At 44.1% G+C, this 18,660-nt stretch overlaps 1 protein-coding gene across 1 annotated transcript in view; it reads right to left on the bottom strand.

Moving 5' to 3' along the window:
- The window catches only part of TRPM3 (transient receptor potential cation channel subfamily M member 3), a 138,282-nt gene that overhangs the window by 19,064 nt on the left and 100,558 nt on the right, over window positions 1-18,660 (bottom strand). Inside the window, exons 19-21 of the mRNA XM_033163651.1 lie at window positions 18,131-18,259; window positions 13,007-13,258; window positions 10,798-10,969 (exon numbers count right to left, since the gene is read on the bottom strand). Coding sequence (XP_033019542.1) covers window positions 10,798-10,969; window positions 13,007-13,258; window positions 18,131-18,259 — 553 coding nt within the window. The remainder of the gene's footprint in view (window positions 1-10,797; window positions 10,970-13,006; window positions 13,259-18,130; window positions 18,260-18,660) is intronic.

The raw sequence follows: 18,660 nt of genomic DNA, 5'->3' as shown, positions 1-18,660 counted from the left end.
CACCACCATTAGAAAATGTTAAAATTTTTAACTCTGTGCCTATATTGACTATATATAAAGTAATTTTTCAATTTTTCCCACGGCACACCAGGCAACATCTCACAGCACACTAGTGTGCCGCGGAACAGTGGTTGAAAAACACTGGGCTAGATGACCCTGGAGGTTCCTTCCAATGCTACCATTCTATGATTTTACGTTGGGACTCTTGGAAGCAGGTTGTTCACACCCTGCATCCTTACAGTTTTTCTGAAGCTTGTTTCAAGCAAACTTGGATAACGGCTTATCAGGATTTCAAATATAGACTTGAAAATAAGTATTCCAAATGTGACCTGACATCAATGAATAGAGTTACAATTACAACTTGGTCAGGTGCACTGGCAGACCTTGGCATCTCAAATTTCAGTGGCACTCCGTGCAGTACCAAAATCTGGCACCCCTCCCCTCGTCTTCCGTTGGACTTCATAGTTGTCACACCTGCTACGGCGCCCCAGAAGCTCTGCACCCAGCATGGTCAAAGCCGTTGTGCTCCCCTAGATTGTAGAATAACAGAATCATAGAACTGTAGTTGGGAGGGACCCCAAGGTTCATTCAGTCCAACCCCCTGCAATGCAGGAATCTCAGCTAAAGCATCCAGGACAGATGGTCATCCAACCTCTGCTTCAAAACCTCCAAGGAAGGAGAGCCCACAGCTTCCTGAGGGAGACCGTTCCACTGTCCAACAGCTCTTACTGTCAGAAACTTCTTCCTGATGTTGAGTCAGATTCTCCTTTCTTGTTACTTGAAGCCATTGGTTCAAGTCCTACCCTCCAGAGCAGCCTTTGTCAAGTGTAAACACGCATTGGAAGATTACTTCATCAAAATGGACCAATCACATTGGGGGGAATTGTTTATATGCTCAGATTTAAATTAATGACTATTTCTGTCTTGAAGGATAAATATGGAAATGTTCAATATAATACATGGTTTTTTATTTTTGGAAAGAACCAAAGGAAGAGTTCTTACATTATTTGTTGAACCGCCCTGTATCAATGCATTGATTAACCTTTTTTGAAAACAAAAAATATGGACACTGGGGTCAAATTCACAAAGTAGACACAAACTTCTTGCTGGTGGGAATACGAGAGTTACTCAGAAATGCTTTTGGACTGTGTACCAGACTGAGATATATTGGGTTGTATTTTGAAATTGCCTTCTATGGATAGAATTTTGGATCTAGCTTGATCTACTTTTTGATCTAGCAGAGAGGGAACCTGCGCTGTTGGTGGAGTGGGAGAGGCTTTGATTATTTCCCTCCTACTGCAGCCCCTCGCACCACCTCCCACACTGATATTGAGGACACCCCCCCCCCCATGGAACAGTGTGGGAGGTGGCGCTGGGGGCTGTAGAGGGAGGGGAGAATCTGCAAAAAAGCACTTCCCAGCTCCCTGCCAGCAGGAGCATAGTCTAGATCCAACCAAATTTAATTAGCAAACTGTTCCAATTTTACTAACATACATAGGCTCTGTCATTTCTTTTTGTCTTTATTTTACAAGCAAACTCATTCAGCCAACGAAACATGCAGCCAGCCCCCCACTCAGCACAAGTGATAGCATAATTCCAAACAATTCCATCTGACAGAAGTTAATAAATTTCCTTCTGTGCCAGGCACACAAGTCTGTGCTCTGTGAGTGGCGGCCAGGCATAAACTAAGGTGGTTCCACCAGATGTGGCTGGACTGCAACTCGTCTCCTCATGGCCCAGGCCACCTGACCGCTGGTCAGGGGTGAGGGGAGTTACTCTCTTTGAACATCTGAAGGCACCATGCCAGCTGCTACTGGGGAAGGCAAAGCACCTGCTAATATTAACTCTTCCAATGAATGAAGGAAGGAAGGAAGGAAGGAAAAGAAGGCAATTATTTAAACTGCATTTTGTTTGCATATCTGTTCAATTAGCTTCCTATTTCAACTTTGCTTTAGTGCTCCAGATTGCAGCTTCGTTTTAGGAATCAAGTCTGGTCTCATGATAGGAAGTTTACTCAACCTTCAAATTAACAAAATTTGAGGATGTGCAGTTCCTCGCTTTCTGTGTGCAGGCTATGACTAAATCCTGATTTTGAAATAAAGCACATTCTGGCTGTAGTATTGAAAGTGAGTGTGCATTTAGGCCAATGTTTCCAAACACTTAATAGGTGAAATAAACTTGCTTTTAAAATAAAATAAAACAAAAAAGACTGAGGCACTCCACACTCCCCAAAGAAGTTTGACTTTCCGAGAGTATGGAACGTTAAGAACATTATTACATCTATATCCACCTTTCTTCCAAGGAGCTCAAGGGAACTCATATCTTTCTCACCCCTCCTCTTTTACCTTCACAACAGTCCTGTGAAGGAGGCCAGAGATGGGCTCAAGGTCACCCTGTGAACTTCATGGCTGAGTGGGGATTTGAACCATGGCTCTAGAGCAAGATTCTAACCATAATATTACATTGGTTTCTGTTTGGGATGTGCCTTATTCATCTGTTCTCAGAAATGACTGAATGATCCAGTGACATAATTTCGTTTCCCTGCAGAGGCTAACTGATGAAGCAAGGCGGCTTCCATTAGGCAAAGGGAGAGGAGGGCAGAGAAGAGGGCTTTGAAGAGGTGCTGGGGGTGGGGAGCTGGGGTGCCACATAGCCTCTCCTGGGCCCCCTTAGTGTGGTGAAGGAAGTTGTACCATTAAGATTCATCTGCCTATCCCCCCAGCTTCTGTACAAGGAATGATACAGGGTGCCATCTTGCCCTTTGTCTCCAGCAGCAAAATAACTTCTAGCGCTGTGTGAGAGGCATGGTGGGCACATCAAGCCCCTCAAGAGTCTTTGCCTCTAATGCCTCTCTCACGGACACTTCAAGATTCACCACACCGCCCTACTGGCCTTGGGCTTGCCGGTGGGAGTGCCTCTGTCAACGCACCTCACAGCAGCCTGCCCCACTCCTGCACTGCCCCAGGAAGGGGTGGGGAGGCTGTGGAGAGGACGGTGCCTTAGCCCTGCCCCACTGCCTCACGGGAGGCTCTGAATTTATAGAACTTTGGAGTCATAAACACAAGCGGGCATGTTGGCTTGCCCCCGTGATTGAGGGAGTGGTCCCATGCGCACCCCTGGCCCTTCAGCCCACCCAGATGGTGCCCCTGAACACAAAGAGCTCAACAAACTACTGTGAATGAATCCAAAGCTTTGTTGATGCACATTAAAAGTTTAAGAAGAATTTGATATCAAAAGCCTGTCATAAAAATGGATGATCGAGAGAAGTGCAAACTTTGGATATGTTCAGTCTTTTTCTCTGCCCTCCATTTAACCTTCACTTGAATTGACTGTTGGTCAAGGAAGATTTCTCTGGGATCCTTTTGAATAGGTTGCCTTTTACAGAAAATTAAAAATTGAATTAATTCTGATGAACAAAGTTCACCAGCATGGAAATAATTTTTCAGTCCAGAGCAATTAATAAGTAAGGCTATGTACACATCATACATTTAAAGAACATTCTCCTTCCCCCAAGAATTCTGGGAACTGTAGTTTGTTAAGGGTGCTGGGAATCATAACTCTCTGAAGGGTAAATTACAGTTCCCATGATCATTGGGGGGGGGGGGGGAGAGAGAGAAATGTGCTTTATGTCCTTTTAATGTATAGTGTATAGACAGCCAGATAGGCCTCTCCTTTTCTGCCATCCTCTTCAGATTTTAATAGCTGTCTTGGCTCTTTTCTTTTCATTCCTGCAGCAGGCCTTAACTTTGTGTTTGAGAAGGCATCCCAAGGATAATCTAGTCCAGCCCCCCTGCAATGCAGGAATCTCAACTAAAGCATCCAGGACAGATGCCCATCCACATCTGCTTAAAAACCTCCAAGGAAGGAGAGACCACAACGTCCCCAAGGGAGACCGTTCCACCGTCAAACAGCTCTTCCTGACACAGGTAGGTAGCCGTGTTGGTCTGCCATAGTCAAAACAAAATAAAAAATAAAAAAATTCCTTCCAGTAGCACCTTAGAGACCAACTAAGTTTGTTTTTGGTATGAGCTTCCGTGTGCATGCGCACTTCTTCAGATACTCTTCCTAACGTTTAGTCAGAATCTGCTTTCTTATAACTTGAAGCCATTGGCTTGAATCCTACCCTTCAGAGCAGGAGAAAACAAGCTTGCTCCCTCTTCCATGGGACAGTCCTTTAGATACTTGAAGATGGCTATCCTATCCAGTGGCGGAGCTTCATGCTCCGGCACGGGGGACGGGGGGGGGGGGGAGAGCAGGCGGGGGCGGGGCTGGCACGTGTCCCCGGGGCAGGGTACGCCACCTGCACTCCTCTTCCTCCGCCAGTGATCCTGTCTCCTCTCAGTCTCCTCTTATCAAGGCTAAACATACTCAACTCCATCAAGCGCTCCTCATAAGCCTTAGTTCCCAGACCCTTGATCATCTTGGTCACTCTCCTCTGCACACGTTCCAGCTTGTCAATATCCTAATTGCAGCGCCCAGAACTGGACACAGTATTCCAGGTGTGGTCTGACCAAGGCAGAATAGAGTGGTACTATGAGCTTCCTTGATCTGGACATTAGACTTCTGTTGATGCCGCCTAGAATAGCATTAGCTTTTTTGCTGCTGCATCACACTGTTGACTCATGAAAAGCTTGTGGGCCACCAAAACCCCTAGATCCTTTTCACATGTACTGCTAGTGAGCCACATGTTCCCTATCTTATATTTGTGCATCTGGTTCTACTTGCCTAAGTACAAAACCTTCCATTTGTCCCTATTGTAATTCATTTTGTTAGCTTGCGCCCAGTTCTGCAATCTGTTAAGGTCATTTTGAATTCTGTCTTCTGCAGCATTAGCTCCCCTCCCAAGCACTGGCAGAGGAAGAAGGGTGCGGTGTGTGTGTGTGTGTGTGTGTGTGTGTGTGTGGTCCACTCCAGGTGCCATCCCGGGGGGGGGGGACATTGCCGTGCACCCACCCACTCTCACAGCGCCCTTCAGACGCTCACTGCGGGCGTCAAGAGGCTAGCAGCACCCCTCCCCCGACGCTCACTGGTGGACAGCAGGTGTCTTCCCGATGCTCACTGCACGGGTGGCAGGCAGCTATGGACGCTCGCCAGGCGTGCAACTAGCCCAGCCCCCGCGCCACTCTGGTGCCAGAGCAGGTAGCTCTACCTCTGCTCCCAAGTTTGGTGTCATCTGCGCATTTGATCAGCATCCCCTCAATTCCTTCATCCAAATCATTTATATAGACGTTGAACAACAACAGGCCCAGGACAGAACCTTGTAGCACCCCACTTGTCACTTTTTTCCAGGATGATGAGGAACCATTAATGAGTACTCTTTGAGTTCAATCAGTCAACCAGCTACAAATCCACCTAACAGTTACCTCATTCAACCCACATTTTACCAGATTCCTTGTAAGAATAGCATGGGGGACACTGTCTTTGTTTTATTGAAGGGGCCACATTGGTGGGCCACATTTGTCAGGTGTCATCTGTTGGGGGACACAGGCTGGCAGTGTGTGGAGCCAGAGACTGTGATGGGCAAAGCAAAGACAAAAGTGTTTTGGTTTAACTACCGGTAGTCTGGAATAACAGCCGTGCTGCTCCCATTTCCATCATGACTATTTCAGAAGAGAATGTAGAGAGGGAGGAATGAGAGGGATGAAAGGCCTCAGAGTTCATCAAAACTTTTTTGCCATGATCACCTGCATGGTATAAATCAGTGAAGTTTCTGTTTGGGAATACATCCTATGCATTTTTGCAGTTCTGAATTTTATCCCATGCTCTGGACTAGGTACTCCATGTGGATTTGCAGCCCACAGACAAAATGCTAGTTGGATAAAAAAAATATGAAAGTGAGGGAACAGTGGAACACTGGAAAACTGTTTCTGCTCAGTTCTGCTCACAGTGGCATATTTTCAGTCCTTGTCTGCATCCTCAATCTCCCTTATCTATCATCTTTTAGTGATGATAATTTTTCCTGGCCTCCTCCATGTTCTTTGTGTAGCTTCCTGTCAGATCCTCTGTCTCTGTGTCAAGGCTCATCCTCTTCCCTGGTCACTGGAGAGCCGAGAGCGAGGCCTGCTTCAGGCCATAGCACCCACCGACCATCGGCTGAGGGAAGAGTCTCCAAGTAGGCCTCTTTCTCCAATATGATTACAACCGCCATGACACAGAACTTTTTTTTTTTTTTAAAGATGTGTCTTGCATGTGGGTTTTGAAATTTGCTCATTTGTAAATCATTGCTCTAAAACCCATTTCTCTTTTGACTCAATCCATGTGAGAGAGAAGGACGTTGCCTCCTGTTTAGCAGCAAAAACACATTCTAGGGGAAATGTTTAGAGGTTTAGCAAGGGGGCCAGAGAAATTCAGTGTGCCTCAAATAATAATAAAAATGCCTCCTGTGTCAAATAATTATGAATGCACCTTCTCAACAAATACATTTCATTCCCAATCCTAACAACACAGTCTACAATATCCATGCACATTCCATTTGTTTCCCATTAAAAAAGAATTCAGGCATTTATTTATGGACACTTCACCACCACAAAAATCACAGAGAACATGCAGCCAGCTTGTAAATCACTATGCATTGCTTCACAGAGGTTAAGACGAACATGGGGCACATCCATGGAGTGGAGAGGCTGCCAGTTGATGCCCCCATGTGCTAACCTGGCCAGCCTGCTGTCATGCTTCACAGAACAATGCAAAGGAACAAAATAAAAAACTCAAACAAAACTATACAAATGAAACAAATACAGTATTTGTTTATTTCTCAAATTCAGTGAAATTTTTATATACCATTAGTACAGGCCTAAGAAACATGTGGATTTCTAAATGAACCCAGAATTTATGACTAGCAAAGTGATAGAAAATGCAAGAAAGAAAGAGAAACCAAAATATTGTAATGTCTGATTGCTCTAAAGAGCTTGTTGAGCTTGTAGGCCGGTGTCTGGCTGACATTTGAGAAAGTACAAACACTCCAGTGTACTACTCTAAAGAGTCAACTGTGGCTGATTTAGCTTAGGCCAGAGTGGAGAATATACATTTCCAAATAGTGCAAAAACAAACATTTCAGAGAAATAACATGTAACATCGTGTGGTTTAACCAGCATGTTTTAGAGACAATATTGCATTGTTATAGATGAGAAATCACAGAATGTTTGACAGCAGACTGCAATGCTAGACTCACGTCCCTGCATAAGAGCAGCTGAAGGAGCTCAGGAGGAGCTTCTCGTAAGGCACCATGTTCTCCAGCCCAGATTTCTTCTCTCTCAGGCAGATCCAGACTTTTACCTGCCTAAAATTATTCTCGGAATGCTGTAGACATTTGCTCTTTGTTTTTCACTTTGAAAGTCTGTTTTGTGCAGAAATCAATCTCAGTAACACAAACACTGGATCATGGGAGCCAAGTCCTATAGTTGTGGGGGCCAGGTACCCACCAAGTCAATGAGCAAAGCCAGAGGGAGAGAGGCAGCCAGGCAGCCTCTGTAGTGCTGCCTCTGAGAGAGAAGCAGTCCAGCTCCACCCTCTGCAGTCAGAGAGGGAGGCACCCTTTTCCGGGTGGGAGGTGGTCTCTCTGCCTCCGAGTCTGAGCCCCTCCCTGCGGAAAAGGGTGCCTTGCTGGCTGTGGAGAGGAAGAGGAGCCGCCACTAGCCGCCATGACATGGGTGTGCAATGTCTCTTGCACATGCTGCACGTAGTGCATGTGATGTCATACACATGATGCACAACGTCCATTGCGTTTTTGGAGAAGCCCACATGACGATGATGGGCACCTGCAATCCTAAGAGCGAGATGGCATCCCTGCACTGGATGCTCATGGAGATTTAATAGATCCTTCAAATGTTTGATTAACATAAGGGCTGGCAAACTCTGTTTTCCCTTTCTGAATGCTTAAGTTTAAGACGGCACAGGGACTCAATAATCCCCAGTATTTATATTTTATTTATTTCAAAACTATTATAAAGTTCTCCAAGGTAAGTTATGTTGCAAGCTGTTTCACAACCAGACTAGATTTAGTAAGAGGCATCTGATGTAGTTATTACCTTAGGAACTCAAATAATGAGTAACAACAGTTACTTAAGAGTTCAAATAATCAGTATCAACAGTAAAACAGATTTATCTGAATCTCTATGTAAGGCTTTAGCACTTCCCATCCTGTTAAAAGACATTTACAGCCACAGTCAGCTTTTGTCTTGCCCCTTCTCCATTTACATGGTTCTAAACTACAATCAGCACACCACTTTAGAAAAAAGCACACACCCCAGCCAAATTTCTGCAGAATGTGTTGCACTATGCCACATCCTTAGTACAACACCAATAAATGGCCAGTTATAGAGGAACAGATGTTTGTTGAAGGAAACCCCAAACTTTGTGACTCTCCCTATCCCCATTCTTCCCTTATACCTCCAAAAGGAAGATTCTTGCAATATATGAAAAAGATGGAAAGACAAACTCAGGAAAAAAATTGCATGGGTGCTATCCTTATTTTTGTTTGCTTGCATGCGATGCTATCTTTGAGAACAAAAGAGGAAGGATAATTTGAAAGAGGAAATCCCTTTTCTAAAGATAGTTTAGATATTTAAAACCATTAGGATGAAAAGAGCATAATGGTTTTCTAGCAAAAATTCCCATTATGCAGAAATATTGTGAAGCAGGAGGTTAGGATGAATGCCACAGCTGATGACTACACTTTATCCAGACATGAACAACTGGAGAAACCAAGCTGCCTCTTGCTCCAATCCATGTTCTTGAATTCTACAGGAACACACGAGCTGCACTACAGAAGCCCAGGCTCACCTCAAGGATCCCCTTGATGTCACAGGGATCTATTAGTACAGATGGAATCATTTTTAACCACCACTGGAACAAGGCCTCGTTATGAAATGCAACCCACATGCACATTCAAGTGGCAGGAAGGTAAACGCCGTTTCTGTGTGCTCTGGTTTCTGTCACGGTGTCCCGTTGCACCAGAAACGATTTAGTCATGCTAGCCACATGACCCGGAAAGCTGTCTGTGGACAAACGCCAGCTCCCTCGTCCTGAAAGCGACATGAGCGCCACAACCCCATAGTCACCTTTGACTGGACTGGACTATAGACCTTTTTTTTTTAACATTCAAGTAGAGAAGGTGTGCTAATTTTCTCCAGCATGCCTGTGCTAAGCATGGCATCCCCAGTCTTGTTCTTGCATTCCAATGGCTGCTAGCCTGGGTCTGCCCTTGCATGTTGCCCTGGGTGGCACCAGGAGGGTTAATTAAAACAGAACTCTGCATTTTCAGATGGCCAGACAAATGAATTCTTAGGACAACAGAAATGTATGGAAACATTTAGATTGGAAACGCATTAATAACATTTAACCTTTGCATAGTGCTTTCCAGAGTTCAAAGTTCTTCCTATTCATTATCTAGTTGTAATCCTTACAGCCACCATAGAATGTAAGTAATGCAGCTGGATTCAACTCAATAGCTGTGTTAGTGGGAGACAGCACAATGAGTCACACCACCACAACCAGACTTTCCCACCTGTCCTCACCAAATCAGCTCCAGGGCTTCCAGAGAACTCCCATAACAGCGCAGGAGGGGGAGTATTCAATTTGGCAAACAGAAATGCTTACACTGATGAAGAGTTTGGATTTGATATCCCGCTTTTCACTACCCGAAGGAGCCTCAAAGCGGCTAACATTCTCCTTTCCCTTCCTCCCCCACAACAAACACTCTGTGAGGTGAGTGGGGCTGAGAGACTTCAAAGAAGTGTGACTAGCCCAAGGTCACCCAGCAGCTGCATGTGGAGGAGTGGAGACACGAACCCGGTTCCCCAGATTACGAGTCTACCACTCTTAACCACTACACCACACTGGCTCTTAATGATGGAATCATTGCCTTAGTGTGACATTGAATTCTGCTCCATTCTTACCACCCACCCTGTAGTTGGGAGGACTGAGGCTAAGACAGTGGCTTCCTTCAGGCCAGCCACTGAATTTGTAGTGGAGATATGACCAGGTACCTCCCAATTCATAGCTCAGCCTCTTAGCCAACGTGCTACACCAGCTCTAAACCATATACAAGGCAACCAACTTTTGTTGCTTAATAGTTGGATGGCACCTATAATCTTCTAATAAATATTTTGCCAGTATCTCAGAGTGTTACTGGCAGCAATCAGGCAAGTCAAGAGATTACAGCAAGCATAAACCAGCCCAAGATCCAGCAATAACTTTCGGAACCGAATGTTTAATAGCTAACTGGGTTTGATGTTTATGCTCCAAAAGCAAATTAGTGGATGGGGGGAAATGAAGCACGTTGGCATGATCTACACTGCAGCCTTAAATTGGCTTAAGAGTCACTCCCTCTTCCCAGGAAACTGCAGCACTGTGAGGAATGCTTGGATCTAACAGAATTTGCAGCATTTTCACACAAACTACAATTCCCAGGATTCTTTGGGAGGTGCCATGACTATTAAACTGGAAGAAAACCATTGCATGGTCATCATGTAGATATACCATTATGTTTTAGATGTACCATTCAATGCATCATGAATAATAAAATTTGTTAGTTTTAATGTGAATTACATGTGTTGAAAAGGAAATGCATAACTTAGCAAAGTTATGGTTATTGGGAAATGTTGTTAATATGAACTTGTGAAATTAACAATTTATGTGGCAGGCATGAACATAATTTTTTCATTATACTTTCCTGTAGTGTTTGGAGTCCTCTATCTTAAGCCATTTATCGAGAGTGTTAAAAATGATCTGGTAAAATATCACCTGATTGGAGTTTGATACCTGACTTTGGAGTATGAGAATCATAAACGTGCTTACGGTCTATCTGGTCTGCAAACACTTCCCCATAGATCATCCAATACGGCATGTAAAAAATATTCTTTGCCAGTTTCCAGGAAGGCTCCTCATTGGGGAAAAGTATCGCCTGTCTTGCCACACCAAAGCTCATCAGAACCACCAACATAATAATGACAAAATACATCATGTCTATCATCTGAAAAAAAAAGAAAAAAGAGAGAGACAGAGAGAGAGAAATATATCTAGTTTGTCCTGCTGTAAGGTGAGTGAAAATGTTTATAAAGCACAAAGATCAAATTGGTGTTGTAGGTTTGGGAGGGGGACCCCCCAAACCCTATAAATTAATGAATGGTAGGGGCTTTTGATTATTTGGGACATGAAGGGAGGAACACAAGTTCCAGAGGATGCAAAATGACCTGGCCAAGGTAGGGCCATTAAGAAACAATATGGGGCCATTGAGAGCCATTGGCAAGGCAAGAAAATTCCTTTCTCCCTGCCCTGAGGTGTGAACAGAGAAGGTGTTTGGAAGGTTGTCAGGGTAACTGGGTGCGAGGTGACAGGAAAATTGAGTCATGAGCAAGGGCTGCTGGGAAGAAGAAGCAGGAAGCAGGAAGACTGGGATCCATCTTGGGCAGGCTGACTGGGAGAGATGTCTTGGACTCCACGGCTGCACTGTTGACTGTTGAGTACAAGCCCCTCTTGAGATGACCGTGCTGTAATATTTGGACTCCTTGCATGCAGACTGAAGGTGTAAATAGGTGAATAAACCACATTTCTTAAAGCTACGACAGTCTCCAACATATCTCATTTCTTCAAAGGACCCCAGACCCTGAGTGAGTGCCATGGGCTCTTGACACTGCTTGGCAGAGAGGGGCAGGCACCTGACTTTTGTAACATTATTCAAACACCCGAATTCTAACAAGCTGCACTTGGATACAGCTTAATATAAGATGCTACAGAAGGTGAAATGTTTCCACAGAAAACCTAAAGGCTGTAATAATAATAATAATAATAATAATAATAATAATAATAATTTATTATTTATACCCCGCCCATCTACCTAAGTTCAAATGCTTCAATGTCAAGCTTAAAGGCTGTAGCAAAGGTTTCTAACTGCATAAAATTTCTGTTTTCTTAGGGATACTTGATGCCTGTACTCATGTTTACCGCTTTTTGCCAATGTTCTATATATATAATGGCTTGGCATATTTCAGGTTTAAGGGGGGGGGGGGAAGAGGCAGCTGTTTTTTATTTCTGTATTTCTATCAATATCAGGGCCATACCACCGCACTCACAAAGCTTTTCAGTGGAATTTGATCACCCATTCAGCTGTGAGTATTGCCAGTTGAATACCTCTTGGGTATTCAAAGGGGTGGAATTAAGTGGTGTACATGCAGGTGTGGACCAACCCTCAGTCTGGCAGGTCAATAGGCCTGCCTGGCCTCCCCATTTGCCTACCAGACCATTTTAGCCAAGCCACTCCTACCCGTGCCACACCTGACACCATATATAGTGTAGGTCACATAAATTCGCGCCTGGGCCAGAAGAGGGGTTGATCAGCGACACCTTCAAAACCTTTTCCAAGGTGCGTTAAAGGTCCAACTATCAGCTGGGGCTGACAGAGAGCCCTGCAGAGGCAAAGCTCTAACAATCAGCCAGCAGCCGTTGCCCTGGCTAGTTCAACCCAAGGAATTCCTTAATTCAGCTGTGGGGGCTGGGAGAAGTACTGGTAGCTTGGATTCACATGTGATGAAGGGCAGCATAGCTATAAATCTTTAAACAAACAAATAGCACACAGTGGGAGCCCAAATCCCATTAAAAAAGAGAGTTTTGAATGTAATTCAAACATACGTATACAGAAATCTGGATTTTTTTTCCTCTAAGGAAAGGTGAGACACAATATAAAAACAATCATTTTAGCCTATAGTTTTTTTATAGACCAATTGCATTGCCTTTGACTTGGGGTATCCATGCTGGAAGCCCAGCCTCAAATCCTGCTACAGTGAATGGAAGAGACATAGGGGGTTGGACTGGATGGCCCTTGTGGTCTCTTCCAACTCTATGATTCTATGGCCCAGGTGCAGAAAAAGGATAATGGCAAGGGTTTTGAATTGTCTGGAGGCAGACTGAGTGTTAAACCTGGAGGTTGCCTAAAAGTAGCATCATATTCTCTCTTGTTTTCAGTTATAACATTCATTACAAAAAGAAAGAATGGGAAAGACTTTCTTACCATTTTCCCAATCATCATTACATATGGCCCCAAATACTTGTTCACCCCGAAGATGTCTAGCAGTCGGATATACCAGTAAATGATGTTGACACAGTATATGACACGGCCATCACTCCTAAATGGCTGATCTTGCAGGCGAAGCACCATTCCCACAGAAAACAGGAGAATAGCAATGAGGTCAGTAACGTTCCAGTACTCTTGGAGCCACACTTTCACCTTTTGCAGCAGCTTCCCAGGTTCTGACATTAATATCTAGAGAAAGAGGGATGGAAGGGTTAGACCTGTTACTTCATGTTGAGCCCTATACATGGAACAAGGAGTTGCATCTCTTAAAGAACCCAGACAATATGATAAACCCCTCTTATTGCATGATTCAGCAACAAGGGCCAGGAAACACAGAGTGCTCTGGACTCTGTGATATTAACCTATGAGGGAGTTGCAATACCTGGGATCATGGACTTACAGACTATATTATTATTATTATTATTAGTAGTAGTAGTAGTAGTAGTAGTGGTAGTAGTAGTAGCAGCAGCAGCAGCAGTAGTCCTATTTCTCTAGAGTTAGAAGTGTTGGAGCTCACTCCACAAACAACAACAATTGTACCCTGCCCATCTGGCTGGGTTGCTCCAGCCACTCTGGACAGCTTCCAACTTTGGAGGATGGATGGCAGCTAACAGATAGAGGTTGAATCCTGACAAGACAGAAGTACTTTTTTGGGGGGACAGGAGGCGGGCAGGTGTGGAAGACTCCCTGGTCCTGAATGAGGTAACTGTGCCCCTGAAGGACCAGGTGCGCAGCCTGGGAGTCATTTTGGGACTCCCAGCTGTCCATGGAGGCGCAGGTTAATTCTGTATCCAGGGCAGCTCCATCTGGTACGCAGGCTGAGACCCTACCTGTCCACAGACTGTCTCGCCAGAGTGGTACATGCTCTAGTTATCTCCCGCTTGGACTACTGCAATGCACTGTATGTGGGGCTACCTTTGAAGGTGACCCGGAAACTACAATTAATCCAGAATGCGGTAGCTAGACTGGTGACTGGGAGTGGCTGCCAAGACCACATAACACAGGTCTTGAAAGATCTACATTGGCTCCCAGTACATTTCCGAGCACAATTCAAAGTATTGGTGCTGACCTTTAAAGCCCTAAATGGCCTTGGTCCAGTATACCTGAAGGAGCGTCTCCACCCCCATCGTTCTGGCCGGACACTGAGGTCCAGTTCCGAGGGCCTTCTGGCGGTTCCCTTGCTGCAAGAAGCCAAGTTACAGGGAACCAGGCAGAGGGCCTTCTTGGTAGTGGCGCCCGCCCTGTGGAATGCCCTCCCACCAGATGTCAAAGAGAAAAACAACTACCAGACTTTTAGAAGACATCTGAAGGCAGCCCTGTTTAGGGAATCTTTTAATGTTTGATGGACTATTGTATTTTAATGTTTTGTTGGAAGCCGCCCAGAGTGGCTGGGGAAACCCAGCCAGGTGGGCAGGGTATTAATAATAATAATAATAATAATAATAATAATAATAATAATAATAATAATAATAATATTATTAACATATATAACAACACAACAAAACATTACACATTAATAGGCTTCCTTATACAGGACTAGCTTCAGATGCCTTCTAAAGGTTCTAAAGGTTCTATCTCCTTGACATCTGCTGGGAGGGTGTTCCACACGGGGGGCACCACTACTGAGAAGGCCCTCTGCCTGTTTCCCTGTAACCTAACATCTCACAGTGAGGGAACCACCAGAAGGCCCTTGGAGCTGGACCTCAGTGTCTGGGTTGGATGATGGGGGTGGAGACACTCCTTCACGTATACTGGACTGAGGCCGTTTAGGCCTTTCAAGGTCAGCACCAACACTTTGAATTCTGCTTGGAGACATAGGATCAGTGTTATATGATCCTGGCGGTTGCTCTCAGTCACCAGTCTAGCTGCCACATTCTGGATTAGTTGTAGTTTTTGAATCACCTTCAAAGGTAGCCCCAGGTAGCCCCAGGTAGCCCCAAGTGGGAGATAACTAGAGCATGCACCACTCTGGCGAGACAATCTGTGGGCAGGTAGGGTCTCAGCCTGCGTACCAGATGGAGCTGGTAGACAGCTGTCCTGGACACAGAATTAACCTGTGCCTCCATGGACAGCTGGGAGTCCAAAATGACTCCCAGGCTGCGCACCTGATCCTTCAGGGGCACAGTTACCCCATTCAGGACCAGGGAGTCCTCCACACCTGCCCACCCCCTGTGCCCCAGAAACAACACTTCTGTCTGGGATTCAACCTCAATCTGTTAGCCACTGCATCCTTTGCATGAAATTCACAAATAGAGTATCTTGTTCTTATTCTGCTGGTTGGATTCACCTGTCTGCCCACCCCCCAAAGGAGTGATCTAATTCAGTAAAGATCTTCTAGATGCTAATAAGTTTTTTTTAAGTAAGACTTTGGTTTTTTGTTTATTCACAAAGCCTTATTTAATGCTTAAGTACAACTTTTAAAGACTATTCTAAAGGTAGAAAATATTTTATTTTATTAATTTAATATTCTTTTGGTTTGTACGCCATCCCAGCAAACTGATTGTGATGCAGTTAATTTCAGTTTTTAACATAATTAGCACAAAGATCCATCAGAATGGCAACCGACAGACCCACCAAGCGACAGCCACAACGAAACAACAGCATGCGACTGGATGACAGTAAAGAGGAAGAAGAAATAACAGAAACGACACAACAATGAAAACCACTACAGTCAATCACTGCACACAGAACTGTCCCACCGAACACACACCACAAGACGGCAAACCAACCTCAACCGAATCAACCAAACTCACATACCATAGATTGACAACCCTGCAACAACAACCACAGCTGAATGAAGCAACTGGAAATCACCTTGAACTGATGGACTGGTGACCCCCTCCCCCTTTCCTCTCCCCCCATGCCCTAACCCCTGCTCCACCCCTTCATAGAGATCCCCCACTCCCATACCCACCCCAATACCAACCCAGACGACATCAACTCACACTCCCCCAACAACCTACAACCCACACGCTCAGCCCCCTGCACTAAGGACGCCACCCATAGCACAAAAAGAATCACACATACAACAACAACCTCTCTGTCTCCTCCTTCACCACACAAACCTCCCTTTAAATCCATATCAGTGAAAAGAAATGAACTCACTCTGGTACCTAACACCATGGAAATTAGCGCTAATATGCCCAGGAACCTCACCAAAATGCTGGAGAGGATGCACCTCCACAGGCACATACCTCCACATGTGGTGAGAGTGCCCAAAAATCCAACTCATCAATCATAAAAGATATATGCAAAATCACTAAGTAAGTATTAGAAGTCACCCCAGAACTGGCCCTACTAAACATCTTCCAACATAATAATGCCCACTTACACCACAAAGAGCTCATAACCCACCTATTCTCAGCAGCCAGAAACATCATAGCCAGACACTGGAGAGACCTGTCAGGAGTAAGCATGGGCCAATGGTATCAAATAGTATGGGAAACAGCCTTATTAGAAAAACTAACCAATAAACTGAAACTGACAAATAGAAGAAGACACCTTCACTCCCCTTTATCACATACACAGCCTAACAAGACGACAAGAATTTGCCAACAGCATACGAATCAATCTGGCTAGCCTGATTCAAAAATGCACACTCACACCCTGCTCACACACAAAAACAAATCTCTACAGGTTTCCGACACCTATCAGCCAATCCCCCATTCCCACCACCCTTTTGAGTAATACCCCTCCCCACTCCCTCACTATATTTAAGGGTCTGGTGACTTCTGTTTCAGTGTATCTGAAGAAGTGTGCATGCACACAAAAGCTCATACCAAGAACAAACTTTGTTGGTCTCTAAGGTGCAACTGGAAGGAATTTTTGTTTGTTTGTTTCGACTACGGCAGACCAACACGGCTACCTACCTGGAACTGAATCTCACTACAGCCAACCAGAGACAACTAGCCATACCCTAAGCCACCCCCAACCTCTGTCACCACCAAGGAAATACAACAAGTGAATAGTAAGAGAACCCATGAAAGTAACGCTGACACAACACCCCACACATACACCATTCCCCCTCCCCCTCTTCCCTTCTAACCTAATACTGCATGCAACACTAATGTCTCACAAGAAATGAAACTGATCTGTAGAAAGCACAACTTGATAAAAGAGACAATGCATGTCTTTTTGTAAACTAAGAAATCTTTAATATAAATATATTTAAAAAAATTAGCACAAAGATCTGTTCTGTATTTTTTAAGAGCATGTTCTGAGTATTCACCCCTGGAACCACATAACATCTATTTATTATGTTTTTTATTGCCTTCTTTATTATTTTTATATACATTATTCTATTCCTTTTTATTTAATTTTATTCCATTTGTAAATAATTTTTGAAAAAAACGCTTGTTGAAATATAAATATCAGTGACTTGAGAACATTCACAGAGAATGACTCATATTTCACACCCTTCCCTAGACAGTCATATTTATATATCAACAAGCTTCCTCCCCAAAGTACAGTTGGAATAAAATTAAACAAAAAATAGGCAATAATCCAATGGATTGTTTGAAAATTGAACATCAGTATCACAAGTCAACTCTCTTGAAGTTTTGGAGGCCTTATTCAATGCTGAAGAGCCCTCTTGTGGATGTGATGAATATTATTTTCTGCACTGTTACTATACAACAAACAATTTAAGGGTGATCATCATACATTCTGAGCATCATATTTCAAGCTGAAGAGCTCAAGTGTGGATTTCTGGAACCAAAGGCTGAAATTTATTGTTGCTCCACAAACCTTTGTGAGTGGGAGGAGAATGCAAGTGTGCATTTATATGTTCTACCATATACTGTAATTGCATCAAGTTAGGAATCATGTGTCTGAGTGTGCGGATGTTACTCTATAAATCATTGTGTACAATAGAAAGCATTAAGTCAGTATTAATTGTACTAGTCAGAACAATCTACTTTGTGATCTTACAACGCAACTAGACATGCAATGCAGGAGATCTCAAAAGGTGTTATTTTTAGAAAACAGCCATGGGAGATGAGATGAGATTGGGAGCACAGTGCTCCCCCCCCCACATGCCAATTCCCCAATTAAATATATTACCTCTCTCATCTTCTCTATTCCCATTGTGAAAATATATGAGATAACAATCCACTCCTGTGTGGAAGGCCAACGATCCATCTTCACCAACACAATATAATTGAACAGCATCAGGTACCCAATGTATGCCATCTGCAAAGAAATAAACTCAGTTTTCCTGGATATTGTATAAATGTTCAGCTTACTTAGGCTACTTAATTCAACCATACTAGTTTTCTATTCCTAGACAAAAGAGCCATGTGCAATTTCCAGCCAGAAGGCCAATGTTCTGGTTCAGCCGTTCTTTGTGGATGCAGGAGTGCCAAAGCATGCCACAAAATACCTCCTCATTCATGCCAGGGCTTCCACATCTCCTTCAGCTCCTTGTCTGCAAGGAAATGCATGTTCACAGCTGCCCAGCTGAATGGCTAAATCTGCACATGGCATAGCAGTGCTTCCTCAGAGTGTATCAAATATTGGAAGTAGTCTATATAGATCAATAGTAATCTCAGTTATCTGACTGCTGGTCCTTTTTGAGCCTCAACAATTACCAA

This window comes from Lacerta agilis, chromosome 11, assembly GCF_009819535.1.
Source record: "Lacerta agilis isolate rLacAgi1 chromosome 11, rLacAgi1.pri, whole genome shotgun sequence".
Taxonomy (NCBI): domain Eukaryota; kingdom Metazoa; phylum Chordata; class Lepidosauria; order Squamata; family Lacertidae; genus Lacerta; species Lacerta agilis.
The sequence above is the reverse complement of the archived record's forward strand: the minus strand, read 5'-3'. Positions and strand labels throughout refer to the sequence as shown.